We start from the raw sequence: 26,909 nt of genomic DNA, 5'->3' as shown, positions 1-26,909 counted from the left end.
GCACTAGCCCTGGGATGGCCAGTGTGACCAGACGTCCTGATTTTATAGGGACAGTCCCAATTCTTGGGTCTTTTTCTTATATGGGCTCCTATTACCCCCCGCCCCCATCCCGCTTTTTCACACTGCTGTCTGGTCATCCTAAGTGTGGCACAGATTTGCCGCCCCCCCCCCGCATTCAGGCTGTCGGTGGAGCTCCTGGGCAGCACCAGCTGCACCTGGCAGCCCCCTGGGGCAGCCCCGGGCACGGGAAGGCGGCCGCCCTGCCAGCCCTCTCCTGGGGGCAAACGCCCGCTTGGTGCCAGACTGCCCCAGCGCGGGGACGGGCGCCCGGGGCATGAGAGATCCGCGGCACGGATCACGTCGGGCCTGATCCTGCCCTCGCCGGGGGCCATGGGAACAGGATTGGTCCGTCCCCGCTCGCCCGGGCATCCAGCCCGCGCGGCTCCTCTCCAGCCGGGCACGGTTCGTGCGCTCGGAGCCTGGAGCGCGGGGCCGGGAAGCCGCCTGGCTCCGCCCCGCCGGTGCCCGGCCCCTTCCAGCTGCGCTCCCCGCCCTCCGGCCTGCGCGCCCGCCTGCGCCCTGGGCTGGGGCCGGGGGCCGGATAACGGGCGGGGACCGGCGCTGTCAGCGAGCCGGTGAGTCGGAGCCGCCCCGGGAGCCCGCCCCGCACCCCGGGGGTGCTTGCGGCTGCCTGGGCGCGGGGAGGAGGCGCCCGGGCGGGGGTGTCCGGGATCCACTGGTGCCCAGCGGGAGCCCACGCGTCCGTGGAGCCCCACCCCCACGGGCGCTGCTGGCGGAGGGGGGGCCGCTTCCCCTCCCCCACGCCCCCCCCCGGTGGCAGCAGCCGGACAACGCAGCCTTGTTCCATTTGCCTGGGCTTGTGCCCCGCCCGGAGTTTCAGCTCCAGGCTCTGGGGCTGGGTTTGCGCCCGTGGCGGTGCGGGGCTGAGTCCCAGGACTTTGGCAGGGCCCCAGGGGCATTGGCCGCTGAAGTGGGGGTTGGTTTGGGCCCCTCCCGCGTCAGACCTGCCGGGCTTTGTCGTGACCCCGCAGAGCAGGAGTGGGTTCAGCGCAGCACCCCCACGGGCCGGGGGTTCGCGCCTCTGCCAGCCGGCCCGGGTTAGCTGGAGCACCCCAGGGAGCTGTGACCCAGCGGGATTTCACAGCAGGTGCCTGGCACAACTCAGGCAAGGGGTAAGCAGCAGAGTGGGGCTGGTGGCTAGCACATTGGCCAAGAGACTAGCGTAAGTGCTGGCTACCAGAGCTAGGCCAGAATCACTTGCCCGACATCCTCCTAGGTTTGGAGTAACTGGGTCCTGGGTGCTGAGGGCTTGGTGCATCATAGCACGTGAATCTCTTCCCCCTCTCCCTCGCCATGCTGCAGTTCCCAGGCAGATGATGCTAAGAGCAGCAGCCAGTCCCCTGCGGGTGGGCAGAGAGGAGACGTTGGGAGACCAGCCTCAGCCCTGGCCTGCCTCTGGTCCTTGTCTTGCTCCACGCCCTTCCTGGCAATCTCACGGCCACGGGCGCAGGAGCCTTCTCCTCTGCATCTTCTGCTGTCTGCAGCAGCCTCGGTTGGTCTCTCCACCCCGTTCCCCAAGGAAATAGTCTTCTCTGGGGAGTGGTGGAGCCAGCCCCCTTGGGTCATTTACACTCAGCTGGGAAAAGGCTCTGGGCATATGTTAGGGGGACCAGATGAGAGGAAGAAAATATTGGGACACATTGGGAGTAGGGTGTGCCAGTGGAGCCAAAAAAAAAAAAAAAGTCCAGTGCTGCCGGCGGAGCGAAATATCGGGACAAACGTCTGGGCACCCTGGCGTATGTAGCGTAGGGAACAAGCCTGTCCGGAGGGCGGGGGGGGATCAACGGGGGGGACTGGATGCTCCAATCGTTCCTTTCTATTGCTAGTTTCTTCATCTTGCTGTCTCAGCGAGAGACAGACTTGGGACCTGACGGCCCAGGGGAGCCCCAGTGACTTGGAAGAGCTGAGACGCTGGCTAGCACGGGGGCTTGGCACGAGGCGGTGGAAATCGGGGCTACTTGCAGAGTAGGGCATGGAGTTCAAATCCTCCTCCTATCTGGGGGTCGGGCTGCTGGCTGAGGCCTGTTTCTACTCTCAGGGAGCCAGGTTTTGCCAGGGGGGGCAGGCTGCACCCACAGTAGGTATGGGGTAGTGGGCCAGCATCAGACCTCGCTCACACAGACGACAAAGTGACTTTGCAGGAGCGACTCCCGGGTTACGCTGATGTCAGTGAGATCAGGATCCAGCCCGAAGTCCCAGATGCTCCTGGGCAGCCTAGCGAATGGGGGAGGGCGGGAGGAGGGGGAGGATGGAGGTAGCAAACGCAGCACCTCTCTTAGTAGGTTTGCTCACCCCTTGAAATGGACTGTGGGTCCTGATTTCACACCTTGCAGTCCCTTCTCCCCAGCGCTTGCCATTTGGGGCAGCCTCATGCCCTGTGGCTGCCGGCTCGGGGTGAAACAGTCGCTTCTCTGCACGGCACTCGCCTGCTTTGAGGGAAATGCAGGAATTAAAAACAACAGAACAAAACAACCCGGGGATAAGGGCTTTAGCAGCTCAGCCGCGAGCAGGCTCCTGCATCCAATTCGTTTCATGACAACCGGCCGTCCCCTCCTCCTGCGCAGGGATTATTCCTGCTTGAGGGCATTAGAAGTATTGGAAGTAAATCTGGGGCGAGCTGCCAGGGAGGGCTGACATTTCCGAGATGCAGGGAGTTGGAGGCCAGTGGTTTTTCTGGTTGCTAGGGGGAAATGCACAGATTTTAGCTGGGAGCCAGATGGCAAAAGAGGAACAGAAAGAGCGGGAAGGCGCCAGGACCTGACACTTGCTCACCCCAGGGATACGCCCTTGGCACACTGCTGACTGCAGAGGAGTCACTCTGGATCGACACCAGGGTGTGTGAGGGCCGAGTTGGGCCCGGTTCTCGGGAGACGCGACTTTGCTGGGTTCTGCCCTTTATTGCTTGGTGAGATGAGGCCTCAGCCAGCGCCTGCAAGTAACTTTGGAGGAAGTTGGGGGTGGAACGTGGCAGCTGGGGGTCAGCACTCACCAGTAGGGGGCAGGATTCCTGTTCCTTTGCTCCAGCCACAGGGCTGTTCCACGCCCTGAGCTTGCGCTCCCCTGCTTGTGTCAGTCACCCCAACTCGGGGCTTGGCTGGGAGAAGACCCCTCTTCCCCCCTCCAGATTGGACATGCTTATGGAACCAATCTGAACCTTTGAGGGTCTCTCAGAGCACCACGGGCCCTCCGCTCAGCCCTCCTTGCCAGCACATCCTGGTGTCACCCTGCACCCCTGGGTGCGTCAGCAGCCGCCAGGGTTGAACCGGAGCCCTCTGGCTCTTAAGGCCAAGCACGCTGTGGTATCCAAGGCTGTAGCAACCTCTATGTGCCCCCTTGCAATTGGGTGACAGCCTCAGTTTCCCTCCTTGCGTGGCCCACTCATGGGGGAGGCTCACTCTGTAGTCCTGGCTTCCTGGGCAGCTTCTCAGGAGCTGGTAGCTGAAGGCTCCTGCTCTCGGTGGTTCCTTAGTGTCTCCGTCGGCTGCCTGGCACCCCATCACGCCAGCTGCTTTTCTCCTGTGGGCCCAGTCCCCAGGGCTAAGCTCCTTACGGCAGCTCTTCTCTCTGACTCACCCCCAGCGACCCCGCCGTGCTTCCTGCATAGGACCCACCCAGCCCGGTTCTCCCCAGCGGGTCTAATCCTCAACTGCCCACATCCTCCCCAGGTGCCACCGAACCAGTGAATTGGGCTTGTCTGCTCCCCGTAACCCTGTTGCTGCAAGTGTGGGGTTCAGACTCCCTCTTGCAGGAGCCCAGCCCCCACTAGAGGGGGACCGAGTGCTGCCCGGAGTGGGTGTGGGTCCTGCTGGCTGCTCCCTTCTGAAGGAGGCTGGGGGGAATCAAGCATCCTGCTTTCCCTCCCCCCAGGCTCCAGACCCTGGCTGAAGAATCTGCTCCCCATATTAACCCTTTGCTTGTCTGCTGCATCTTTGGCCCTGGCACCTCAAGGCGCTTTTCACACAGCGTTGAATTTCGTCCTTCTGAGGTAGGGAAGCGTTAGCCCCGTTTCCCAGGGGGAGGAACCAAGGCCCGGGGAGGTGAAGGGACTTGCCCGTGGGCACATGACAACTCTGGGACGGTGCTGGGGATAGAACCCAGGAGTCCTGCGTCCCCAGCTCTGGGCATCAGCGCCAAGGGCAGGGTAAGGGGACGGTCCGTGTGCACATGCTTTGAGATTTCCTGTTTGCTGGGTGGATTGAGGCTGGCCCTAGCTGGCTGCTGGAGGTTTTTGCTGCGGGTGCGTGCTGAGCAGGGGGTGGCGGAGGCAGTGCTCTTTGATCACAAAGGCCCAGGGCCTCTCTGGGTGAGCGAGGGATCCCATGACATCCCCGGCAGGAAGGAGACAGTGCCCTGTGCTTGGCCAATGCAGCAGAGCGATTGAAGAGCCTCCTCTGGGCCCCCCAGGCTCAGGACACATGGGAACGAATTGCCTCCAGAGTGGAGGAAGGACCCCACCCCAATAGAGCTGGGAACCCACCGACCCTCCAGCCTCGTGTGTGTCTGGGGATCTCTGATGGAGGGAGGGCCGCTCCTGGGCTGGGTGCGTGGCATCGTTGCTCATAACCTCCCCGCCCGCCATCTCTCCCCAGAGGATGTCGGAGGAACTGCCCTTGCACATCAACATCCGGGAGCCGCGATGGGACCAGGGCACTTTCCAGGGGCGAGCCAAGCACTTCTTCATGGTGACCGACCCCCGCAACCTCCTGCTGTCCGCGGCGACGCTGGAAGACGCCCGGAGGGTGGTTGAGAATTACAGGTTCACTGTGAAGTCTGGACTGAGTTTCCCCTCCAGTGGTTGGGGAGCGGTGGGGGGAGGACACATTATCTGAGGGGGGCTCTGCAATCCGGCTGCTATGCCAGGGTGAGCCCTAGTGGTGGGGTTGGGGGCGACGCCCTGAATGCCGGAGGGCCAGGAGCTGGTCTGTGCCATTGGCTCAAGCCAGCTGTCCTGGCTCCCTCCCGGGAAGGGGGCGACGAGGCGGGTGTCCCCTCTGCAAGGCTGGGCAGTAGCTGGCAGGAGAGGAGGGGGATTTTCTGCTGCCTGGACCCTGTATGCGGGCAGTGCTTGGAGCCACAGGCAGGAGCCAGAGGGCAGTGGCGTGAAGGGGCACAGGTGGCTTCGGGGGTTTAAGGACAGAGGGAGGCTTAGCACAGCCGAGGGTGGGAGGGAATCCCAGTGGTAGCCTGTGGAGCTGGCACCGTGGGGAGGGGAGATGCAGGAGGATGCCAGGTGGCACCAGCCCTCTCCCCAAGGGAAGAAGTAACCTGTGGTGGCAGGGGGAGCCGGGCATCCAGAGCGGAGACACCCACCAAGGAGACCACGGTAGGGCTTTCGCTCCATGGAGATGTGCCGCTCGACCAGGGGTGCTGGCTGAAGCTGCCAGCTCTTTCCCGGCTGCTGAGGCTCCCAGTAAGGAGCACACAGGAGCAGCGGGTTGTGGGTGATCTGCCCTGGAAGTGAGGGCAGGTGGCACCCAGGCCTGGGTATGAGGGGACCCCTGATGCGAACGAGGGTAGTCACGGCTCCCTCTGCCTGGCACCACCCGCAGATCGGGGACAGTATCACCGGACCTGACGGAGGACCAGCTCTGGCGGGCAAAATACATCTACGACTCGGCCTTCCACCCCGACACCGGGGAGAAGATGATCCTGATCGGGCGCATGTCGGCCCAGGTGCCCATGAACATGACCATCACCGGCTGCATGCTCACCTTCTACAGGCACGTTAGCCCTGCAGGGCAGGGACCCCCACCCATGCCCTTCAGCACCCCCTGCTGGCCTGGAGCAGGGACCACCACCGCGTGCCCTTCAGCACCCCCTGCTGGCCCAGGGCAGGGACCCCAACCCCGTGCCCTTCAGCACCCCCTGCTGGCCTGGGGCGGGGACCTTCCTGACCTCTCCACCACCCCCTGCTGGCCTGGAGCGGGGAACTTCCTGACCGATCCAGAACCCACCTGCTGTCCCTGGGCGGGGACCCCCACCCCGTGCCCTTCAGCACCCCCTGCTTGCCTGGAGCAGGGACCTTCCTGACCTCTCCAGAACCCCCCTGCTGGCCTGGAGCAGGGACCTTCCTGACCTCTCCAGAACCCCCTTGCTGGCCTGGGGCAGGGACCTTCCTGACCTCTCCAGAACCCCCCTGCTGGCCTGGGGCAGGGACCTTCCTGACGTCTCCAGAACCCCCTTGCTGGCCCAGGGTGGGGACACGAACGTGTTCAGCGTCCCCTGCTGGCCTTGGGGCAGGGACCTTCCTGACCTCTCCAGAACCCCCTTGCTGGCCCAGGGTGGGGACATCAACGTGTTCAGCGTCCCCTGCTGGCCTTGGGGCAGGGACCTCCCTTGACTTCTCTAGCCCCCTCTGCTGGCCCTGGGGTGGGGATCCCAATCTCTCTAGTGCCTCCTGCTGGCCCTGGGGTGGGGAGCCCTTCCCCATGCCCTCCAGCACCCCCTGCCGGCCTTAAGCCTGTGGCAGTAGCGCAGCCTGATCAGTGGCAGCGCATCGCCACGCCTCTTGCACTTTGGCCCACACAAGCCCTGGCAGAGGATGGGCAGTGTCCCTTGGTAAGGTGCCACCAAGTTAACATTCCCGGTAGGTTCCCTGGGGCACAGTGCTGCAGCGAAGGGCAGGGGACTCTGCTAGGCACAAGCCTTAGGGTAGGGGTCTGAGGCGTGAGCGACGAGCAGGGGGTCAGGCGGGGGAGAATCCCAGGCAGATGGGTCCATGGTGTGGGAGGGGAGGGCTGAGCCGCACTAATTCCACCAGCCACATGTCCTGGCGGGCACTTGGCCCCTTTGCGTCCTGTTTCCCGTCTGCTCGGGCAGAGCTGCCGGGACCTCGCCTCTCCCTCCTCCGACGTGCTCTTCCCCCCCTCCCTGCAGGACGACCCCCGCGGTGTTATTCTGGCAGTGGGTGAACCAGTCGTTCAACGCGATTGTGAACTACACTAACCGAAGCGGAGACGCCCCCATCACGGTCGGGTAAGGGAGCTGCAGAGCTGGAGCTGCACAGTATGGGGCGCTGGTGCCTTCCCCATGGCACTGCCGTGTGCTGCGCGAAGGTGGCTGCTTTAAGAACAGCCTCGGCCTGTCGCTTGCAATGTGGTGGCTTGAGCTGCCTTCACCCTGGCTGCCTGCTTGGGGCAGTCGGGCTGGAAGGCAGCGCTGCGGGCTCCCTGCTGGGGTGATGGGCTGGTCCCTGGCTATTCTCGCACAGAACCGGGGCAGGCCACCCGGGGGCGTCCTCCATGCCTGGAGGGAAAGGCTCACTGCGGGGCAGGCAGCCTGGCAGGACGAGGCCCCGTCCTGCTGCCCAGTTGCTGCACTGCCCAGCGGGTTCCCGGCCTCACTGGACTTGCCTGCTTTCTTTGCAGCCAGCTGGGGACGGCCTACATCAGTGCCACCACCGGGGCGGTCGTGACGGCGCTGGGACTCAAATCTCTCACCAAGGTAGGGGGCCCAGCCCCGCTTCGGGTCGGAACACGCCTGGCATGGAGTCCAGGGAGTGGGGCTGCCCGGGCTGTACGCTGCAGGACTCATACTCTGGCAAGCAGCAGGGACAGACAATGGGTCCCGGCCGCTCTGCATCCATATCTGGCCCCCCAGGAGCGACCCAGAGGCTCTCCTAGCCCTGGGAGGAGCCCTGGAGGTGGAGGATGGGGTCTTGCTTGGGGACGGCCCAGGCATGTTGCTCCCACCCTTTGCCGAGTGTCGGGTGTTTAATGCCCCATGTCGTGTGTCTGCCCTAGCTGACCCAGGGATGCAGGCAGACAATAACAGACCCGATTCTGATCTCCCGCTGGAGTGTAAGTCCCCGGGTCTCCCCAGAGTGGTGCCCCGCGGGGTTAGGGAGAGCAGGGCCGACGGCTCTAAGACAAGCCCTGGGATCCAACTGGAATCCACCGGAGAATGGAGCAGCCACTTCCAGCCCCGCTCAGGGCCCCAGCCAAGATCAGGGCGCCAGGTGCTGCACTGATCGACACACAGTGACAGATCGCCCCTGCCCTGACACGCTGGGAGTCTTAATCACAAAAGACAGACGGAGGGCAAGTCGTTATTCCTGCTTTGCAGATGGGGAGATGACACCTAGAGAGATGAAATGACTGGCCCAGGCAGAGCCAGGAATGGAACCGAGCCTTGTGCTCTAACCACTAGACTGTTCTTCCTTCTACCCTGCTGTAGTCTCATTCCCTGGCACGTGATTCTCTCTTTTCTCCCTCTGCAGCATTTGCCATCGATTATTGGCCGCTACGTGCCTTTTGCTGCCGTGGCAGCTGCTAACTGCATCAACATTCCTTTAATGCGGCAGAGGTAAGGGGCCCTCACCCTAACAGAGCAGCTCTGTGCTAACGGGGGAAATCGATGCTGTTGAAGGACATGGATCTGTCTAGCCGGGTACCTTGCTTTGGGCAGTAACCACAATCTGATGCTGTGGGGGGGGGGGGGTTAGACCCTCCTCATACTGCACTTGGTCAGCAGTGCAGTGCTGTGACAGGTGGAATTCCTTCCTGACCCTCGCAGCTGATCGGCACATGCCCTGAACCATGAGGGTCATTTTAGTTTATAGAACTGCAATAATGGTCATTTCCCAGAGATTAGCCATGGTATGAAAGCCTCTTGCCAACCACAGACCCAGTGTGGCACAGGTGGTGTCATGGTGAGCCCCACGCCAGTTTGAACCTCACGTCTGCCATGGCAGAATTCAGTCCTTGGACTCTCTGCTGAGACCGCTAACGAGTGAGCTGACCCCTAGGAGCTGGGCTGAGAACCCTTCACTCATTCACACGGTTTGCAGACGCAGCCCGTGGAGGGCAATGGCTCTGTGCCCCGTTACCCATCCCTCTGCCCCAGCCAGGCTCCCTAACTGTAGTCCATCTGTGTCCTGGCATGCAGGTAGCGGTAAGGGACTCTGCTCTGTCTCTTTCGCAGGGAGCTGAAGTTTGGGATCCCCGTCACAGATGAGGATGGGAACCGACTGGGGGAGTCGAAGGCAGCGGCCCAGCAAGCCATCGCTCAGGTGGTGGTGTCCCGGATCGGCATGGCCGCCCCCGCCATGGGTGAGTCACTTCCCTGGCAGATTTTCACTACGCGTGGGCCGGATTTGGGGCCCCCCTGTGCTCGGGCGCCACAAACTCCTGCCTTGCTTCCTGCCAGCGACACCTGTTGCAGTTAGCGGCACCTGTTAATTTCCTTCTCCTTCGCCCCTCCTAGCCATCCCTCCTGTGATCATGAACGCCCTGGAGAAGAGAGCCTTCCTGAAGGTAAGTCCCCGGCACAGGACCGCCGGGGCTTTCCCTGCCCAGCCACACCCCAGCAGTCCCTCCAGGGGGCTGGATGGCACCCCGTCTACGTGGCTTGGGGGATCCCCTCTCATTGCAGCTGACGCCTGTGTCCACTCAGGGCATCATTTCTACATGTCCCCTGGGGTTCATGGGAGCACCCTGAGATCTGCCCACCTCCCTGGGAGGATCAGGATTCCAGCCCGCCCCTGCCAGTGTAATGGAGCAGAAGGGTTAATGTTAGGGGACTGGCTGATGGGGACGATATAAAGCTCACCTGAGGATATGGCTACACTGCATTGTAAACCCAGGGCTGGGGGACCTGGCTTGTCCACTTGGTGTTTTCAGAGCCGGGCTTAAGGATCCACATTGCATTGTGACCCTGGGCTTACAATTGCTGGGCCTGGCTCTCCCTGCCATGCTACTGCATCCACAGAGATGTGGCTTGAGCTGCGTCCACACTGCAAACTGACAGGGCTTGGACCTGAGTGGCTTTTACCCACACCCCCAGCGGGGCGCTAGGACCTGGGCCCTGAGCGCTCACTGACCCGAATCAGGCTGATTTGCGTGTGGACGGAAAGGGCTCAAACCTGAGTCAGAGTCAGGACTCTGTGTAGACAGATCCTTAAGTGCGAGATTGAGCAGAGACAGGAGATGGGGCTAGAAGGACCGTGGCTCTGGGGAGACGTGGCAGACCCCGGTTCTACCTGACAGCTGTGTGCAGGGCCGAGCCCCGTGTGCGCACAAAGATCCGGGGATTGTCATGGTCTGGACCGGGTTCCGACAGTGATCGTCTCCTGGGCCCCCCGCCCCGTTCGTGGTGGGGCACCAACCCTCAGGCAATTCCTGCCAGTGCCACTGGGGAGAGGTAACCCTAGAAAGGACCTTTAGCGCCTTTCCGAGCTAGCTGGGAACCGGGAACGGAGCAGGCAGCTCTGCGTGGATCACCCGCTAGTGCCCCACGGGCCTGATACAGTGTATAATGCCAACCCCTCTGAACTGTCTCCTTGGCCTTGATGTATAAGGGACCCCCCATCAATATAACCCTCTTGCTAACCCAAAGCCCCTTTGTCTTTCCATGTAGCGATACCCCTGGTTGAACGCTCCCTTGCAGGTCGGGCTGGTGGGATTCTGGTAAGTGACGGCTGGAAATCGGGGAAACTCACCCAGCCCAGCGGAAGGGAAGAAGCCACTCGGGCGACTTCTCCAGGATTCGCTAGCCTGGTCTCAGCACTGGAAGCATCATTTGCTTCAAACCGGGTGGGATCAAACTGGAACCACCGTGAGCCTTCGAAGTGAAGCCAGCCCCTTCAGAGGCTCCTTCTCCACCCACTCCCCGTCATCGTTCACTTTGCAGTTAAATTCATGGCCAGGAAATTCAGACCAAGTCAGTGGTCAGACTGCTGCTTTCAGGGCCACCCGGGGGGTGGGTGGGGGCAAAGGGGGCAATTTGCCTCGGGCCCCACAGGAATATAGTATTCTATAGTATTGCAACTTTTTTAATGGAAGTGGCCCTCGAAATTACTTTGCCCCAGGCCCCCTGAATATTCTAGGTGGTCTTGGCTGCGTTACCTGGTGTGCACACACCCTGCGGAACTCCCTGCTGCAGGATGTTGTCAGGCATGAGGCTTCCTAGGTCGGGCCAGAAGCAGGAGTGCCAAGAGACCCTGATTATATTTCCCACCCTCCTGGCAGCAGGAAGGGATAAAACTCACAGGAGTGTGTGTGTCTGGTGAGGTTTCCAGCTCAGCGGAGCAGAGACAAGGGATCTGGATAGTTCAGATAAGCAGCCAACTGCCCTGTTAGAGTAATTTGGGGAGAGGAAGGGAAGCTGGCTGGGAGATTCATCTGAGGAAGGCAGAGGAGGGTGAATGGAATTTCCTTTAGGGCAGTGTCTCTCTCTGTCTCATCCAGCCCTAATTACTGGGGGTCTGTTGGCACCTCGCTTTTGTTGGGGTGTTTATCCTCGAGACACCCCAGGCAGGAGGTGTAACAGCCCCACCTTACAGATGGATTCTGAGTCCCAGCCTGGAGCCCTGACCACTGGTCCGTCCTGCCTCCCTGCAGTGGGCCTGTTTGGTTAGGGGGGGCTTCCTGGGCCTCATGACAGTGCTTCCCCAGTCCCAGCCTCTCATTCCATGGACTGCTGCTTTGTTCCCGCCGTTCTCGGCCTTTGCAGCAATTCCTGGGTTGAGGAATTAGAAATCAGCTCTGCTCTCGGTGTCTCTCCTTTTGCAGCTTGGTGTTCGCGACCCCGCTGTGCTGCGCACTCTTCCCACAGAAAAGGTAGGGGTTGGCCGGTCTTCTCTGGGCCCTCTGTGCGCCTGGGCCTAGCTGTGTGCGATGTCCCGCATGGCTTAGGAGTTGCGGGGGATGGTTGTGTGTACGGATGCACCAAGGTGGTTTAAGACAGTGTCTCTCAACCTTTCCAGACGACTGTTCCCCTTTCGGGGTCTGATTTGTCTTGCGTACCCCAAGTTTCCCCTCACTTAAAAACGACTTGCTTCCAAAATCAGACCTAAAAACACAAAGTGGCCCCGCACACGATTACTGACACATGGCTGAGTTTCTCCTGTTTACCTTATAATTATCAAATAAATCGATTGGAATGTAAATATTGTACTTACATTTCAGTGTATAGTATATAGAGCAGGAGAAACAAGTCATTGTCTGGATGAAATTTTAGTTCGTACTGGCTTTGCTGGTGCCTTTTCTGTAGCCTGTTGTGAAACCAGGCAAATTGATGTACCCCCTGGAGGACCTCTGTGTACCCCAAGGTACTCACAAAATCATAGAAAATCAGGATTGGAAGGGACCCCCTGCTCAAAGCAAGACCAATCCCCAACTAAATCGTCCCTGGCGTACCCCGGTTGAGAACCACTGGCTTAAGACATCTTTGCTCCCTCAAGCCCTGGAGACACTTTTGCACCAGTTAGAGAAGCGGGAAGCTGTGATCAATTATTCTTTATGTTCACTGAAGGTAGGACAAGAAGGAACGGGCTTAATCTGCAGCGAGGGAGATCTAGGTTGGATTTTGGGAACATCTCTCTAACCCTAGGAGCTGTGGGACAGGCTTCCAAGGCGGGTTGTGGGTTGTCACTGGATGATTTAGTTGGGGTTGGTCCTGCTTTGAGCAGGAGTAGGACTAGATACCTCCTGAGCTCCCTTCCAACCCTGATCTTCTATGATTCTATGGAGGTTTTTAAGACCAGGTTGGACAAACCCGTCAGGGCCGGTCTAGGTTTACTTGGTCCTGCCTCAGCGCACAGGGCTGGGCTCGACGACCTCTCAAGGTCCTTGTGATTCTGGATGCACAGCCCCATCCTGCACTTGACCCGGTTCTTGCTAAGAGAGGCAGAAGGGCATTCTGGGCCTCTGGTCTCTGTTAGCAACGGCTGGCACAGGAAACGTTTGTGCCACCGTCTTGGATTCTCTTTGCTCTGCTGCTGCCTCCTCTTCTTGATAAACGGCTCAGTTGGCCCCTCGGAGAGCAGAAATGCTCCCACGTGCCGGAGGCGGCCACTCGCGGGCTGCAACTAGCTTGCGAGCCAGCCTGTAGGCTGAGACTTGCTGTGTAATAGTACATTTACTGGTAGCTTCTGCGTAACCGAGAGATCCATTCAAATCCGAATCTAAAGTTGCTGGATGAGGATGGATTGACTGTGGAGCATTCTCCCACCCGTAGGGAAGGGGAGATGTCCTTAGACAACTCTCCAACCGGTAGCCCCAAGTTCCTTGCCCTCCCCGCCTCCTCTCTGAATGGGTTTGTCTCCCTTCCACAGCTCGATGCGCGTGAGTCGCCTGGAGCCTGAAGTCCAAGCTCTGGTCCGGGAGAAGAACCCCCACATGGAGATTGTCTACTTCAACAAAGGGCTTTAAGTCAGGCTCTGCTCCACCCCCCAGCTGCCAGGAGAAGAGATCAGGGAACGGATCGGAACCCAGGTGTCTGGGGAGAATGTTAAATGTAGTACTAGAATAACGCCTTTGAGCTGCTGCTTTATTTCTGGCTGTCGTGTGTCAGTAGGTGCTGTGTGTACCATGTAGGTTCCTTGCACTGAGATGACCCATCGCAATAGGTAGTGTTATATGCTGCTGTGGTCTAGATTGTCTTTCCTGAACAAAACAGAAACAGGCAGAGCTGATCCTCTCCAGTGGCAGGTTGAGAGCAGCCAGGGCCCCTAAGTAACCCTCCCTCCACTCCACCCTCCTGCTGTGCGTGGTCCCAGAGTGGCTCACATGTCCATCTTTACTGCTCTGGAGAGTAATGCTCTTGAGATGCTTCCATGGCATGCGGCTGCCGTCTTTATAGACACTTGATTGCGATGAGGTGGACTGACTGCTAGGGAAAGCTACGTACTTATACAGCAGAGTCACTCAGAAAAAGATCGAGGGGGGAAAGAAACTACTATACAAGGGATCTTGGTGCAGAGATGGATCCCAGAGAGTTTTGGGGTATCCTGATCTGGGGTTTCTCTGCCTACCAGAGGAGAATTAGCTGCAGTGCCTGAATGTGGGGAAAGCCCAGACCCAGATCTGTAACTCAGCTTTGCACTTGGGCTGATTGCTGCTGTTGGAATCTGGTGTTTCGAACCAGCTTTCACTCGTGTGTGTGTGTGTTTTTGCACACTCAATGCCTGTGCATGTCTGCACTCATTCCTAACCGTTGTCTCTGCAGGGATCAGTTCTGAGACCTTGCTCATGCGCGAATAATGGAATTTCCATGGGGGAGAGTTAAACTGTCTGTGAGGAAATTCCCCTGCCTGTCTGCACAGATCTAACCCACTGCCCTTTGCATTGCCCCTTTTAAACACACTCTGGGAGGCGTGAGTAGGGCGACCAGACAGCAAGTGTGAAAAATCAGGAAGGGGGTGAGGAGTAATAGGAGCCTATGTAAGAAAAAGACCCCAAAATTGGGACTGTCTCTATAAAATCAGGACATCCGGTCACCCTAGGTGTGAGGGAAGGTCTGCCCCCCCTCCCCCCGCGTTTTATTGTGACTATTGACTCAATACACGTAGGGTGCAGGGGAAAATGCATCACAATTGTTTTAGGATGCGAAAGACAAACCCGGGCGCAAGAGATCACTGATCAATAAAGCACAAGAAGAGGAGGAAACCTGCCCCTCTTCTCTTATCGGAAGGAACAGACGCTACAGGGGTAGGGAGACTCTTCCAGTAATCACAGCTCTGTCACAGCCTGCACCGTCGAGCTTAAAATCATCCTTGTTCAGGGCTGATCCTGCCCCCTTGAAATCTGCAGGAGCTGCACCGTTGGCTTCAGTGGGTGCAGGAGCAGGGGTCTGAATGCATCTTTTTAAAACTAGCATAATCAAGGCAGCTAATGTAGAACGGATGGCTCAGAAATGCCTGACCTGCCTGTCCGCTCACAGAAAAAGCTGGGGAATGTCACAGCTAAGCACAAGGGGCCCAAGGCTACTCCCGGTCAGCAATTTAATCCGGTTTTCCGCTGCTTTCATCTCCAGAGCAAATTACACATTCTAATCTCCGAAAAACAGCCCGGAGGGGTGTTGTTATTTAATGTCGCCTTTGTTCCAGGCTCAAGTCGCATCCTGGGGCTGCTCGACGCCCTTTGAACATGTTTACTTCCACGGGGCTCCTGTCTCCTTGCTGTAAGATCACCCTGTTGTTTGCTAGATCAGCCTCCCTTCGAACATGTGACATTTAAAGGGATCTCGTCACACTGCTTTAAGGTCACTGTGCTTTGTGGCGTGGGTGGGTGTGTAGCTACATACAGATAGAAATTGGATGTTTTACAACATCGAAACCAGACAGAAATGTTTCTGTGACATTTAATGAAAATGTGTTTAGTCCTGGCCTGGATATAAACCTTCCCCTGTTGTGCTGGGGACTGGCCCTCTGCTCCTGCCAGAAAGGAGACAGGAAACTGAGTAGACTCGAGGTGAAACTGACCCCCCTGGTTTGCCTGGCCCAGCTGAGTGAGGGGCACAGAGCACACAACCCAGCTCTGGGGCAGAAAGGGAATTGGATATTTAAAAGTAGAACTTGCTGGAGGTGGTGTCACAGTAAGAGCGGCCTTTGATTATATCCTGGAGGGAGAATCAGCCCCATCCTACAAAAGACACAGAGAGAGATCAGATCTGCTGCAGAAGATGGCTTGTTGCTCCTCCCAGATGCCTGGGGTGACTCTAGTTCCCAAAGGGAAAACGAGACACTGCGCAGGGCTGGTCTGAGCCCCCCCCCCCCATCTCCCCCCACAGGGCTGGCCCGAGCCCTCCTCCCTGAGCGGGGCTGGCCCGAGTTGCTTGCCTGATCCCTGCCTGCCCTCTGCACGGGCTGGGGTTGCTGCTTGCCTGAGCCTTGCCTGCCCCCTGCGCAGAGCTGGCATTGCAGTCCCCCCCCCCCAGTCGCATGTTCCTCTGCACCTCATTTTTTTGACAAAAGTGGGCATTTGGCCCGTTTGCACTTGCCAGCTGATCAAGTCATCACCTAGAATAGCCTTGACAGAATCAGGCTCAGCGCTTGGCTGGGAGGGCAGTGATAAGGACTATCAATCCTCATGCTTCAGGGCACAGAGTGATCAGCAGCTGGGGTCAGGCAGAAATCCCCCCACCCCCACCCCCACTCACATAACAGTGCATTGTCGGTGTTTCACACTTCCCTCTGAAGTGTTTGGTACAGCAGTGGGCATTGCACGGGGCTACGTGAGACATCGGATTCCAGAGGACTTAGATAGGGGCAGGCTGACTTTAATCGTCAAGTCCACTGGGGGGACAAACCTTTCCAATGGTTTTGAAAGCCCTCAAGTGTTGGTTTTGAGGGAGGCTGGAGGCAGCTTGGTCCAAGTGGTCTGAGCAGGGCTCTGGGAGTCAGGACTCCTGGGTCCCTGTCTTGGTTTGGCCATCGATTTGCTGTGTGCCTGTGGGAAAGCCATTTCACCCAGCCACACCTCGGTTTTCCCGGATGAGGGGAATGGGGGCATCTGGACGCGATAAATCAATCCCCGAATGGACGCCCATACTCCACCTTGGCGGAGTCGGCAGGGAAGCCACGGCAGTTGACTTGCCGCTGTGAGGCGAATAGCGTAGCTGAAGCTGCGTATCTTAGATCAAGACCCCCACCCCCACCCCGGTGTAGACCAGCCCTAAGAGTCACTCAGCTTGAGCACTAGAGGGACAACAATGGAAACTGGGTGTAAACAAAAGAAAATATGAGAAACTGCAAGTTTTGACAGGGACAAGGAAACAAGGCAAATCCCAGTACTCTTGTCTGTAAAAGTAGCTGGTGTCATTTCTCCTCTGCTTTGAATTCATTTCCAGCAGGGTCCTGCACAGAAATCAGATCTTTGGATGGGCGGGACGTTTAAAATCAAACAATCCAAAAAAACCCAAAAGGCACCCTGGCCACTCCCAGCAGGGGTGTTACGCAATGCAGCGTTTATATGTAGGTCCTACAAAAAGTGTGTTGCTTTCTGGTGACACAAAGAGGCCCTGTGCTGGCAGCATGTGGGAATAGGTGGTACAGGATGGATGGACTTCCAATGGGAGAGAGTTTGGCAAAATCCCTCCAGTTATGTGCTGTTTGTAACCTCCCTTGCCTGAGTCTTTGTCCCGTAACCCAGGTCTGTTCAGAAAGGGCGCGGGCACGTCTCTGAGGAGGGGGCTTCGCTAAGGAGACGCTGGCTTTGACGGGCGGCGGCGCTGAAACGAACGCTGTTGCTTTTGTAACGATCTTGATGCAGCGTGTGGCGCGTTGGGTCTTGGAGAGCCCCATGAGCAGGGGGAACTGGGGGAGTGTTACACAAAGAGCTTTGACTCTTGCCTTTGGGGAAAGATTTGGGGGCAGGGGGATGCTGCAGGATGGTGGGTTTGCCCCAACTCCAGGATGTTCTGGTGCTCTCCCGTGGGGGCCCGGCCTCTTGCCGATCAAACACACCTGCTTGAGAGCAGAAAGCTTTAACAATCCTTGTGCAATACGGCCTGGGCACTCAGTGTCTGTTGGCATCACCCCTTCCCCAGGGGCAGGGGGCGAGTCGCAGCACAGGTCTACGTCCGATCCCTTCCTGCCGCATGTCCCTTGGTGGAAGGCCTGGCACTGCGCGTGCTGCTCGCTCAGTTGGTGTCTGTACCCTGAACTCAGACCCCTCTCGGCGGGACACTGAGCCCATGGCTGACCTCCACTGTCGCTTTAAACAGGGCAATTGTTCCAAAATAAAGGTGATATTTTGTGTCTCTTGCATGTGGCTTTGCTGCTTTGTTGGTGTCCTTGTCCAGTCCCAAATGAGATGGGTATGTTCTGGCTCCATCTGGCGTTCTTCTCCAGTGTCTTTCCAGTACAAGTAACGGTGTGACGTCTCCCTCTAGTGGCTGGCCAAAACAGAGGCTAAGAGACCTACTATAGCTGCCAGCAAAGGAAGTGCTCCTTTAGCTCAAGTAGGGGAGTGCTGAGCTTCTGGAGGGTTGCCGTCCCAGGCCCCTTTATGCATGTGGGTTAGTGAGCTAGCGTCTCCGTTTCACAGGGATTTGTCACAGTGGGACTGAGCTGTGGAACTTGGATACAGATCTACATCCCAATGATCACAGATTCTTGGATCCAGGACGTGGTCAAACAGTGGCCATGTTCAACCCCAGAAATGGCTGCAGAGTGACACAGGCTGTGACGTGCCTTGGGCCGGAAAGCAGCATAGAAACACCAGCTGCTGCTGTTTCTTTCGTTCCCGACTGTGGGGCTAGCTCCAATCCCAGCGCACCTGTGTTCTTCAGAGGTTAATCCCTTTTCACGCAGCTAAGATGCCTCAGAGCCCATCTCGCCACATAGGAGTGGTGACCTTCAGTCATGCCAGCGTGCTGCAGCTGCTCCCCTGGGGTGTTGGATCCGGGGATTAGCCCTGCTCCAGCTCTTGTCTCTGCATCCTCCAGGCCATGATTCTGGAGTCTTGGCTCCTGCTTTCACAGAAGCAGGGACAGATCTAGCCTGGCTTCAGGCCTATCTGCTGCCCCAGTTTCCCTTCCAGTGGGTCTCTGGCTCCCAGAATGGTTAATCACTGAGGCCACGTCTACACTACAGCATAAAATCGAAATTATTAAAACCGGTTTTATAAAACTTGTTTTATAAAATTGATTTTACGTGTCCACACTAGGGCACATTAATTCGGTGGTGTGCGTCCATGGTCCTAGGCTACCATCGATTTCCAGAGCGGTGCACTCTGGGTAGCTCAGTAAAAGAATGAGACTAATAACTTCGATTTCCATCCACACTAACCCTAAATCGATATAATATCGATTTTAGGGTTACTCCTCTCGGGGAGGAGTACAGAAATCGATTTTAAGAGCCCTTAAAATTGATTTAAAGTGCCTTGTAGTGTGGACGTGTTTAAATCGATTTAACGCTGTAGTGTGGACCAGGCCTGAGAGGACTTACCCCTCAGGGTAACACTGGAAGGAAGCGTTTACATCAAATCCAAACCAAGAAGTCAGCCCAACCCAGAGCTCCCCTCCGCCCCAGATTTGGCAGGCCTGGCCCCTTCTCTTCAGGCTGCCCCCCTGGGTCCTCACCGGCTCCACTCACTCCCTCATCCCCTCCCCCATGTTGGCGCCTCACAAGGTGGCAGCATGGGGAGAAGCCTCTGTGACGGGTTGGATCACAGAAACCCCTCTGGGAGCTGCCAACTGATGTGCCCAGACTACCTCTGCCCCTGTTTTCCCTGCCAGCTCAGGATTCCAGCACCCTGTCTTGCTGAGCCAGACACTCCCGTCTGCTCCAACACAGTCCCAGGGTCTGAATTACTTGCCCCAGAGCTGCAGGTTTTTACCTGAAAGCAGCTCACAGAAGTGTGTTTGTCTTTAGCACTCAGATGCCCAACTTCCAATGGGGTCTGAACCCAAATAAATCGTTTTACCCTGTATAAAGCTTATGCAGGGTAAACTCATAAATTGTTTACCCTCTGTAACGCTGATAGAGATGCACAGCTGTTTGCTCCACCAGGTATTAATACATACTCTGAGTTAATTAAGAAGTAAAAAGTGATTTTATTAAATACAGAAAGTAGGATTTAAGTGGTTCCAAGTAGTAACAGACAGAACAAAGTAAGTCACCAAGCAAAATAAAAATAAAATGCACAAATCTATGTCTAATCAAACTGAATACAGATAATTTCACCCTCAGAGATGCTTCAGTAGGTTTTTCCCTCAGACTGGACACCTTCCAGGCCTGGGCACAATTCTTTCCCCTGGTACAGCTCTTGTTCCAGCTCGGGTGGTAGCTAGGGGATTCTTCATGATGGCTCCTCTCCTCCCTTTGTTCTATTCCACCCCTTTATATCTCTTTTGCATGAGGGGGAAATCCTTTGTCTCTCTCTGGGTTTCCACCTCCCTCACTGGAAAAGCACCAGGTTAAAGATGGATTCCAGTTCATGTGATATGATCACATGTCACTGTAAGACCCCAAGCCTTCATTCCTCCCAGCATGGCTCACAGGAAGGCCTGCCTGCAAACAGAGCCCCAGTCAATTGTCCTGGCTGATGGGAGCCATTAAGATTCCAAACCACCATTAACGGCCCACACTTTGCATAATTACAACAGGCCCTCAGGGTTATATTTCATATTTCTAGTCCCAGATACAAGAGTGGTACGTTTATACAAATAGGATGACCACACTCCGTAGATTACAAGCTTTGTAATGATACCTTACAAGAGACCTTTTGCATAGAGCATGTTCCAGTTACATTATATTCCCTCATTACCATATTTTTATAAAACCATATAGACCGCACAATGTCACACCCTTACCCTATAAACTCTGAGCCCTGGTACCTTAAACAACTGGGCTGAATCAAACTACCCTGTCTCCTTCCCACAACCTCTTCCTAGGCTGCCAGCCGAGAGCACGTGCCCCTGGATCTGCCCTCCCTGGAATCTCCCCCCAACAGGGTCTGTGCTGTCCTTACAGTGCCCAGCAGGCCTGGGTCCTAGTCACATGATCCTGTTCGCGTTCCGCACACCAGGGGTGGCAGGTGACCGCCAGCCCCCGTCCCCAGCCAGTTGGGGGCTGTACGGCTGGCTGGTGAGAGTCCAGGGGGGCACTGGGCAGCCATACGAATTTTCCAGCATTGCTGTTACAGAGTGGGGTCTGCAGCAACACCCAGGCGTGTGATCCCAAATGGCCCTGATTTTTATAATGGGCAGAACCAACGATCCAAATGGCCTTGCCTCATGGGCTGTCTGGGCTGTGGATCCAAGCTCATCTCAGCCTGAAACAGCCCCAACGGTCTATGACACCCAGCGTCCTGGTCACAGCAGTGACCTGGGCTGGGTGGGAGACCATATCCCAGGAACACGAGGCACTATGCATTACGGGGTCAGCCCCATGCACTGGGCTGTCTAGCAGATGAGGCTCAGAGATCTGAACGCCTGCATTCTGATCCTGGCCCTGCCAGGTGCCGTCAGGTGAATAACAGCACTGTGCTGTGCCTCAGTTTCCCCACTCTTACTCTGGGGTTGGGAGGATAAAATAATTATTAATTCTTAGCCCTGGGGCAGGAGCAGCGGGAAGTTTCTTCCTGGCCTCAGCTGATGTCCCGAAGCCAGAGGACGGGTGGTCCGTGCAATGTTTATCGGTCAAACTGCTGGTGCCTTCTCCTGCGTGCACAAGGGTCTTACCCTTTGCTTGAAACTCACTATGCTGCTTTTCTCCAGCCTGGTCCTGCAGCAGGGAGTTCCACAGGCTCACATGCTGTCCCAGGGCGGCGAGGTTGCCGTGGGTGACACTTTCGCGCTGCATTTTCCTTGGGGCCTCATGTTGCATCAAAATCCCTGGGTATGCAGCACCTGCAGCCTGATCACCCTCTGGCGTGTTTATTGGGGGAGGGAGGAGGTGTTTGAGCTGGAAACTTGAAGGAAAATTCGGAGTGGGGAGGGCCCGAGGCTCGGTGTGGGACTTGGGGGCTGATCACCCCTATCTGATGAGCTCCCACCTGGCTGATGCTTTCCCTGGGCTAATCCAGTGCTCACCCCTGGGTGTGTAGCTATGATTTGAACTCACCACTTAGCTCTGCCCCTCCCCGCTCCCTCCTGCAGGGAGCTGGGCTCCCCAGAAGAGGGCGCTTTGCACCCAGAGAAATCAGGCAGCGTTTCCCATGTCCTGGCTGGCTCCTGCTGGTGGGTCTGACCTCGTGTCAGCCCTGACGTGCACCTGCCGGGGTGTGCGCCCATGTGCAGGCTAGCCGAGTGGGGTGGGAGTGCCGAGGAAATCCGCGTGGGGCCGGTGCCAGTGGGGTTCGGGTTGCATGGCAGCACCAGCCTGGCACCAAACAGTCACGCAGGGCCCAATCTGGCCTGCCACGTCACTGAAGTCGATGCAAGGGAGGGGGACAATCCGGCTTCCTGTGGCCCACCCACCTGTCATAGCGGGGTCTGCGCTCCACCTGGCCATCTCCACAGTGTCTGGGCCCCACTTGACCGATGCGGTGGGGTCTTCGCTCCGCCCGTTGCTGTAGGGTGGGTGCCATTGTTGGGTCTAAACTTTTGGTGAACTTTGGAGCCAAAAAACACCCAGACTGGCCGTCTCTGCATAATCCTTTCTGAACCTTTTTTTGAACAAAGCACTGACCTGCAAACTACTCATGACACCCCCTTCCTCAAGTAGCCATTAGCCTTTTATCTCTATGCATTTACTTCTTAAACTTGCTCTTCCTGTAAAATCTTGATTGATTATGCATGACCATTATCTTTTGTTAATCACTTTGTTTACTTCTGTGTATAAATATTGATGCCCACCCCTAATAAAGGGGCCACACTTATTCTAAAGCTTTTGGGGTAGTGTGTGCCCGTTGATCAACGCATTTGTGTCTGGTCTCTGACAGAATTGTGGGCCCATATTCCAACTCCGCACAACCTCGGGTGTTGGAGAGGTGAGTGAGGACTTGCTTTATTACCTAACAATTTGGGGGCTCGTCCGGGATTCCTTCTGGTGCGGTACCTCTGTCCAGTGGTCAGACCACTCATATATGAATTGGCAAGGCGCCACAGGAGATTTCTCCTAGCCAATTCAATATTGAGGGGTCGTGTATTGGACAGCAGGGTAAACGCCAGTTGGAGGGCTCCTGTCAGACACCATGGGTCAAGGGACTAGCGTGCCTCTTGAGAGTCCGTTGGGGATTGTAAATAAGTTATGGAATGAAGGGAAACTCCCAGTACAGACAGGAATGTCTAGGAAGAAGTTGTACACACTATGTGTAAGGAATTGGACTGGGTATACCGCGGTATTGGCCGACTCGGAGATGAGGTGGCCTTCGTATGGCTCTTTCGAGCAGGCTGCCTTAAGAGGAGTAAAGAGCCAGATCGAAAAAGACCATCCGGGACAGTTATGTTACTGGTTTTGTTGGGACACAGCAGCAGAGCTGTGGAAATCTTTAAAAATTATGGCAGTCAGGTACTCTCCCGAGAGTGAACCCCCTCCAGGTTATTTCGATGAAGGGTGTAGACCACGGCGTGTTTTGACTCGTCAGCTGGTCCCCTCTGCACCTGCCCCTATTCCTCCGCAGGGGAACTCTCTCCTTGTAGCAGAGGGGAATCTGCAGGATCCCAGATTGGAATTTGTGCAGAAGGATGAGGAGGAATTGGAGGGGCCAACCTTGGGAGGAGTAGTTACTAGGCTTAGGTCCAAGCAGGTACAGCAGGGTGCATGCCCCCCCCCTGAGGATAGCCTAGAGGATGTCTCTGTCAAATCTCTTGCGAATAATAAAAGTATGGTTATAGAGATGCCTTTACAGGTGCACGATCAACCTTATATGAGCAATGATGGACGATTGCAACATGCTAGTATTGTGGAATATAAAGGATGGCTAGAATGGGATTTGAAAGAGTGGGGACAGTTGTCAGGGTCTTTTGGGGAAAATCCCCGAAAGATCATAAAACTTCTAGAAAGATTGTTTTTAAGTTATAATCCTACTTATACGGATGTGGATCAGTTGTTAAGTAGAGTTTTGACTGGAGAAGAACGTAGTAGATTGTGGATGGCAGAAAGGACATGGGGAGATAGCAATGCAGCTAATGTTACTTGGATGGATAGGCGGGATCTGGCCGCTGGCTGGAATCCCCTAGACTGGACTCAGCTAAGGCTGACTCAGCTGCGAACAGATAGAGAGCGATTGTTAGAGAGACTCAAGGAAATGGCTCGCCGCTCGCCTAATCAGGCTAAGTTCATGCAGATTCGGCAGGAATCTGATGAGCCGCCCAGAAAGTTCTGGTCGAGGCTATTGGAGGGGGCCCGAATGTTCACTCAGATGGATCCTGAGAGAGAAGCAGACCACCCTACTCTTATTTCATTTTTTGTGAATCAGTCGGTGCCCCCTGTAAGGGATTACTTCTTAAAGTTTCGCCCTGGTTGGGGAGGTGAGTCAGTCACTTCAGTGTTGGAAGTAGCGGATTTTGCCTGGGAGAAAGAAAGGGAAAGTAGTAAAAAGAAAGAGAAAAAGGAAGAATATAAGCTGATGGCTTTAGCTTTTCACGGTGGTGTTCGAGGCAAAGGCCGTGGCCGTGGCAGGGGATTCCAGGGTGCCCGGGGAAGAGGGTCCTGGCGACCCCAGCCATCAGGAAATTGTTTTCAGTGCGGACAGCCTGGTCACTTTAAACGTGAATGCCCCTGGGGACGCCCAGAAGGTCTGGCTGCATCCGCAGATGCTTACACAAGTGAGGAATACACCCCTGCACCACCAGCTCAGCCCATCCCCCAGGCCTGGATCAACTACGGGAAACAGCAGCAGCCGCAGCAAACTCAGCCTCCTCAATGACGTTACCCCGGGGGCGAAGGCAAACAATGTGATGGTCTTATTTCCTTAATGTCTTTAGCCGGCTCCTTTCTCACTTTCTCTCCTCCCAGCGAAGAGCCTCGTTTAACCCTTTCAGTCCAGGGACTGCCTGTCTCTTTCCTCATTGATACTGGGGCTACTTTCTCTCTTTTAAATCATGCCCCCTCTCCCTGGCTATCCTCTGAGGTTAAAACTGCGACTGGGGTGGAGGGCAACCCACAGTCTCTGGGACTCACTTTGCCTTTGAATGTTATTTATGCTGATAAATGTTTTTCTCACCGTTTTCTTTTTTCCCCAGCTTGTCCGATCCCTTTGATGGGCCGGGATTTACTCTGTAAGCTTGAGGCTACTTTAACCTGCACTCCTGAAGGGGTAGGATTATTAATGACAGTGTTAGGAGATTCGGCCCCTACTCAGGGTAATTGGGAAACACCCCCCTCTCTCTCCCCTGACCTCACTGACTTGCCTTCAACCCTCTGGGGAATTTCTGACACTGATGTTGGCCTGCTCCTTTCGGCAGAGCCCGTAAGGATTCAGGTAAAGCCTTCCTTAACCCCCCCGTCAGTCCCTCAATACCCCCTGTCGCTGGAAGCCCGGGAGGGCATCCGCCCCATTATTGAGGGATTCATTGCACAAAAGCTAGTCCGCCCTCAGCGCACTCCCTGTAACACCCCTATACTGCCTGTCAAAAAGCCTCCTAAAAAGGACGGAGACCCTGTTCGTTGGCGCTTTGTACAGGATCTACGAGTTGTTAATCAGTATGTGGTCCCTCTTCATGCAGTAGTTCCTGACCCAGCTACTATCATCAGCCAAATCCCCTGGGATGCTGAGTGGTTCACTGTTATTGACTTAAAATCAGCTTTTTTCAGCATTCCTGTGCACCCAGACTCTCAGTATCTCTTTGGTTTCACCTGGGAGGGACAAAGTTATGTCTGGCAACGACTTCCTCAAGGCTACAGAGACAGCCCCACGATTTTCAGCCAGTGCCTCCGCCACGACTTGGAAGGTTTCACCAGTCCGCAGGGATCCACATTGGTCCTATACGTAAATGACATCCTATTAGGTAATCGCGAAGAAGCTGCCCTCCGCATCGATGGTAAGGCACTTTTATTATACCTACACACCAGAGGCCACAAGGTAGACCCTAAAAAGATTCAGTGGGTCTCACAGAAGGTCCGATATCTGGGCTTCCTGTTAACCCCAGAAGGAAGACAGATGGACCCAGCCCGCATAAAGACTATTCAAAACTGCCCTCTACCGAACACCAAGAAACAACTTCGAGGTTTCTTAGGATTAATTGGCTTCTGTCGCCCCTGGTTGCCGTCCTGCGGGGAGTTAAGCAAACCGCTCCACCGACTCACTGCTAACCTTGCTCCTGACCCTTTGCAGTGGTCCCCGGACACTATTCAAGCCTTTCAGTTACTCAAGGACAGTGTGGCCTCCTCCATGTCTCTCCGCCCCCCCAATTACAGCAAACCCTTTCACCTTTTTGTCCACGAGAGGGGCGGAATTGCTAGTGGTGTCCTTACCCAGCTGAGCGGGCCCCACCATTTCCCGCTTGCTTTTTACTCTCAGCAAATCGACCCTGTCGCTCAGGGAACCCCATCCTGCACCCGGACTCTGGCAGCAGCTGCCCTGCTGATCACAAAGGCAAAGAGCCTAACCCTGGGTCATTTTACCACGGTTTGGACCTCTCATGCCTTGTCAGCCCTTCTGCGTAGGGGCACAACCCAAGTCTTTTCGGCCCATCGTCAGCAACAGCTAGAGGCCGAACTCTTAGAAGACACTAACCTAATTTTTGAAAGGTGTGGACCCCTTAATCCAGCTACCTTGCTTCCTGACCTGCCAGTCCCCCAGGACCAGCACGACTGTGTGGAAGTAGTTTCCAGCATCTTACAGATAAGAGACAACCTGTTTGACGTGCCACTGGACAACCCCGATTGCATCCTCTTCTCGGACGGAAGCTCCTTCTATGTTGATGGCAAGCGTTTCACTGGTTATGCTGTCACCTCTGAATGGGACATTCAAGAGGCCGCCTCACTGCCAGGCAACTGGGGAGCCCAAGCCGCTGAACTCTATGCCCTGGCCCGAGCTTGCCAGTTGGCCGCTGGTAAGACCGTTACCATTTTTACTGATAGCAAATATGCTTTTGGAGTTGTGCATTGTCATATCCACCTCTGGAAGTTTCGAGGTTTCCAGACAGCTGCCGGTAAACCCATTCAGCACCTCCCCCTCATCCACAAGCTTTTGGACGCCCTCCAAAAACCCTCCGTCCTGGCTGTAGTTCACTGCCGGGCCCATACTAAAGATAGCAGCCCCGTTACCCGTGGGAATGCCCTGGCTGACGCCTCCGCCAAGAAGGCTGCCACCTTACCTTTAGCCATGCCCACATTGGCTATTGCAACCTCCTCCTTTACTCCACCGCACCCCGTACCAGTACCCGCTGCTGAACTAAAATCATGGGAAAGCCTCGGGGCCACTCTGGTCAAAGGGACCTGGCTTATGCCAGATGGCCGAGCCTGCCTCCCTCGCTCCACATACCCTGTGGCAGTTCGCTGGCACCATGATAAAGGGGGTCACTACGGCACGCACGCCCTCGTGGACACTATCGCTCGCTTTTGGTATGCTCCAGGCATTCAACCCTATTGCCTATCAATAGTGAAAGCATGCAGCACATGTCAGCGTAATGGACCTGCTCCACCTCTTAACAAAATTAAGGGTGGAAGACCTCCGCCTGCTGCTCCATTTCAACATCTTCAAATTGATTTTGCA

At 56.2% G+C, this 26,909-nt stretch overlaps 1 protein-coding gene across 2 annotated transcripts; it reads left to right on the top strand.

Annotated features, from left to right (window-relative positions):
- The first annotated feature begins 553 nt into the window (after positions 1-553).
- On the top strand, positions 554-13,353 carry SFXN3 (sideroflexin 3). Of its 2 annotated transcripts, XM_030569507.1 has the most exons (12): positions 554-635; positions 3,949-4,066; positions 4,671-4,837; positions 5,631-5,801; positions 6,958-7,056; positions 7,449-7,524; positions 8,300-8,385; positions 9,004-9,131; positions 9,286-9,335; positions 10,438-10,487; positions 11,592-11,639; positions 13,136-13,353. In XM_030569507.1, the coding sequence occupies exons 3-12, from the start codon at positions 4,674-4,676 to the stop codon at positions 13,230-13,232; spliced, it is 969 nt and encodes a 322-aa protein (XP_030425367.1). In that variant the 5' UTR covers positions 554-635; positions 3,949-4,066; positions 4,671-4,673; the 3' UTR covers positions 13,233-13,353. The 2 variants fall into 2 exon arrangements, with proteins under 2 accessions (XP_030425367.1, XP_030425368.1); XM_030569508.1 differs by lacking the exon at positions 3,949-4,066.
- The last annotated feature ends 13,556 nt before the right edge of the window (positions 13,354-26,909 follow it).

The sequence above is a fragment of the Gopherus evgoodei genome, chromosome 7 (genome assembly GCF_007399415.2).
Source record: "Gopherus evgoodei ecotype Sinaloan lineage chromosome 7, rGopEvg1_v1.p, whole genome shotgun sequence".
NCBI lineage: Eukaryota > Metazoa > Chordata > Testudines > Testudinidae > Gopherus > Gopherus evgoodei.
This window is presented reverse-complemented; position numbering and strand designations above follow the sequence as displayed.

Coding starts and splice junctions, on each gene's coding strand:
- SFXN3 (XM_030569508.1), top strand. CDS start 4,674: ATGTCGGAGGAACTGCCCTTGCACATCAACATCCGGGAGCCGCGATGG. Junction 5,802..6,957: donor TGCATGCTCACCTTCTACAG/GCACGTTAGCCC, acceptor CCCTCCCTGCAG/GACGACCCCCGCGGTGTTAT. Junction 10,488..11,591: donor GTCGGGCTGGTGGGATTCTG/GTAAGTGACGGC, acceptor CTCCTTTTGCAG/CTTGGTGTTCGCGACCCCGC.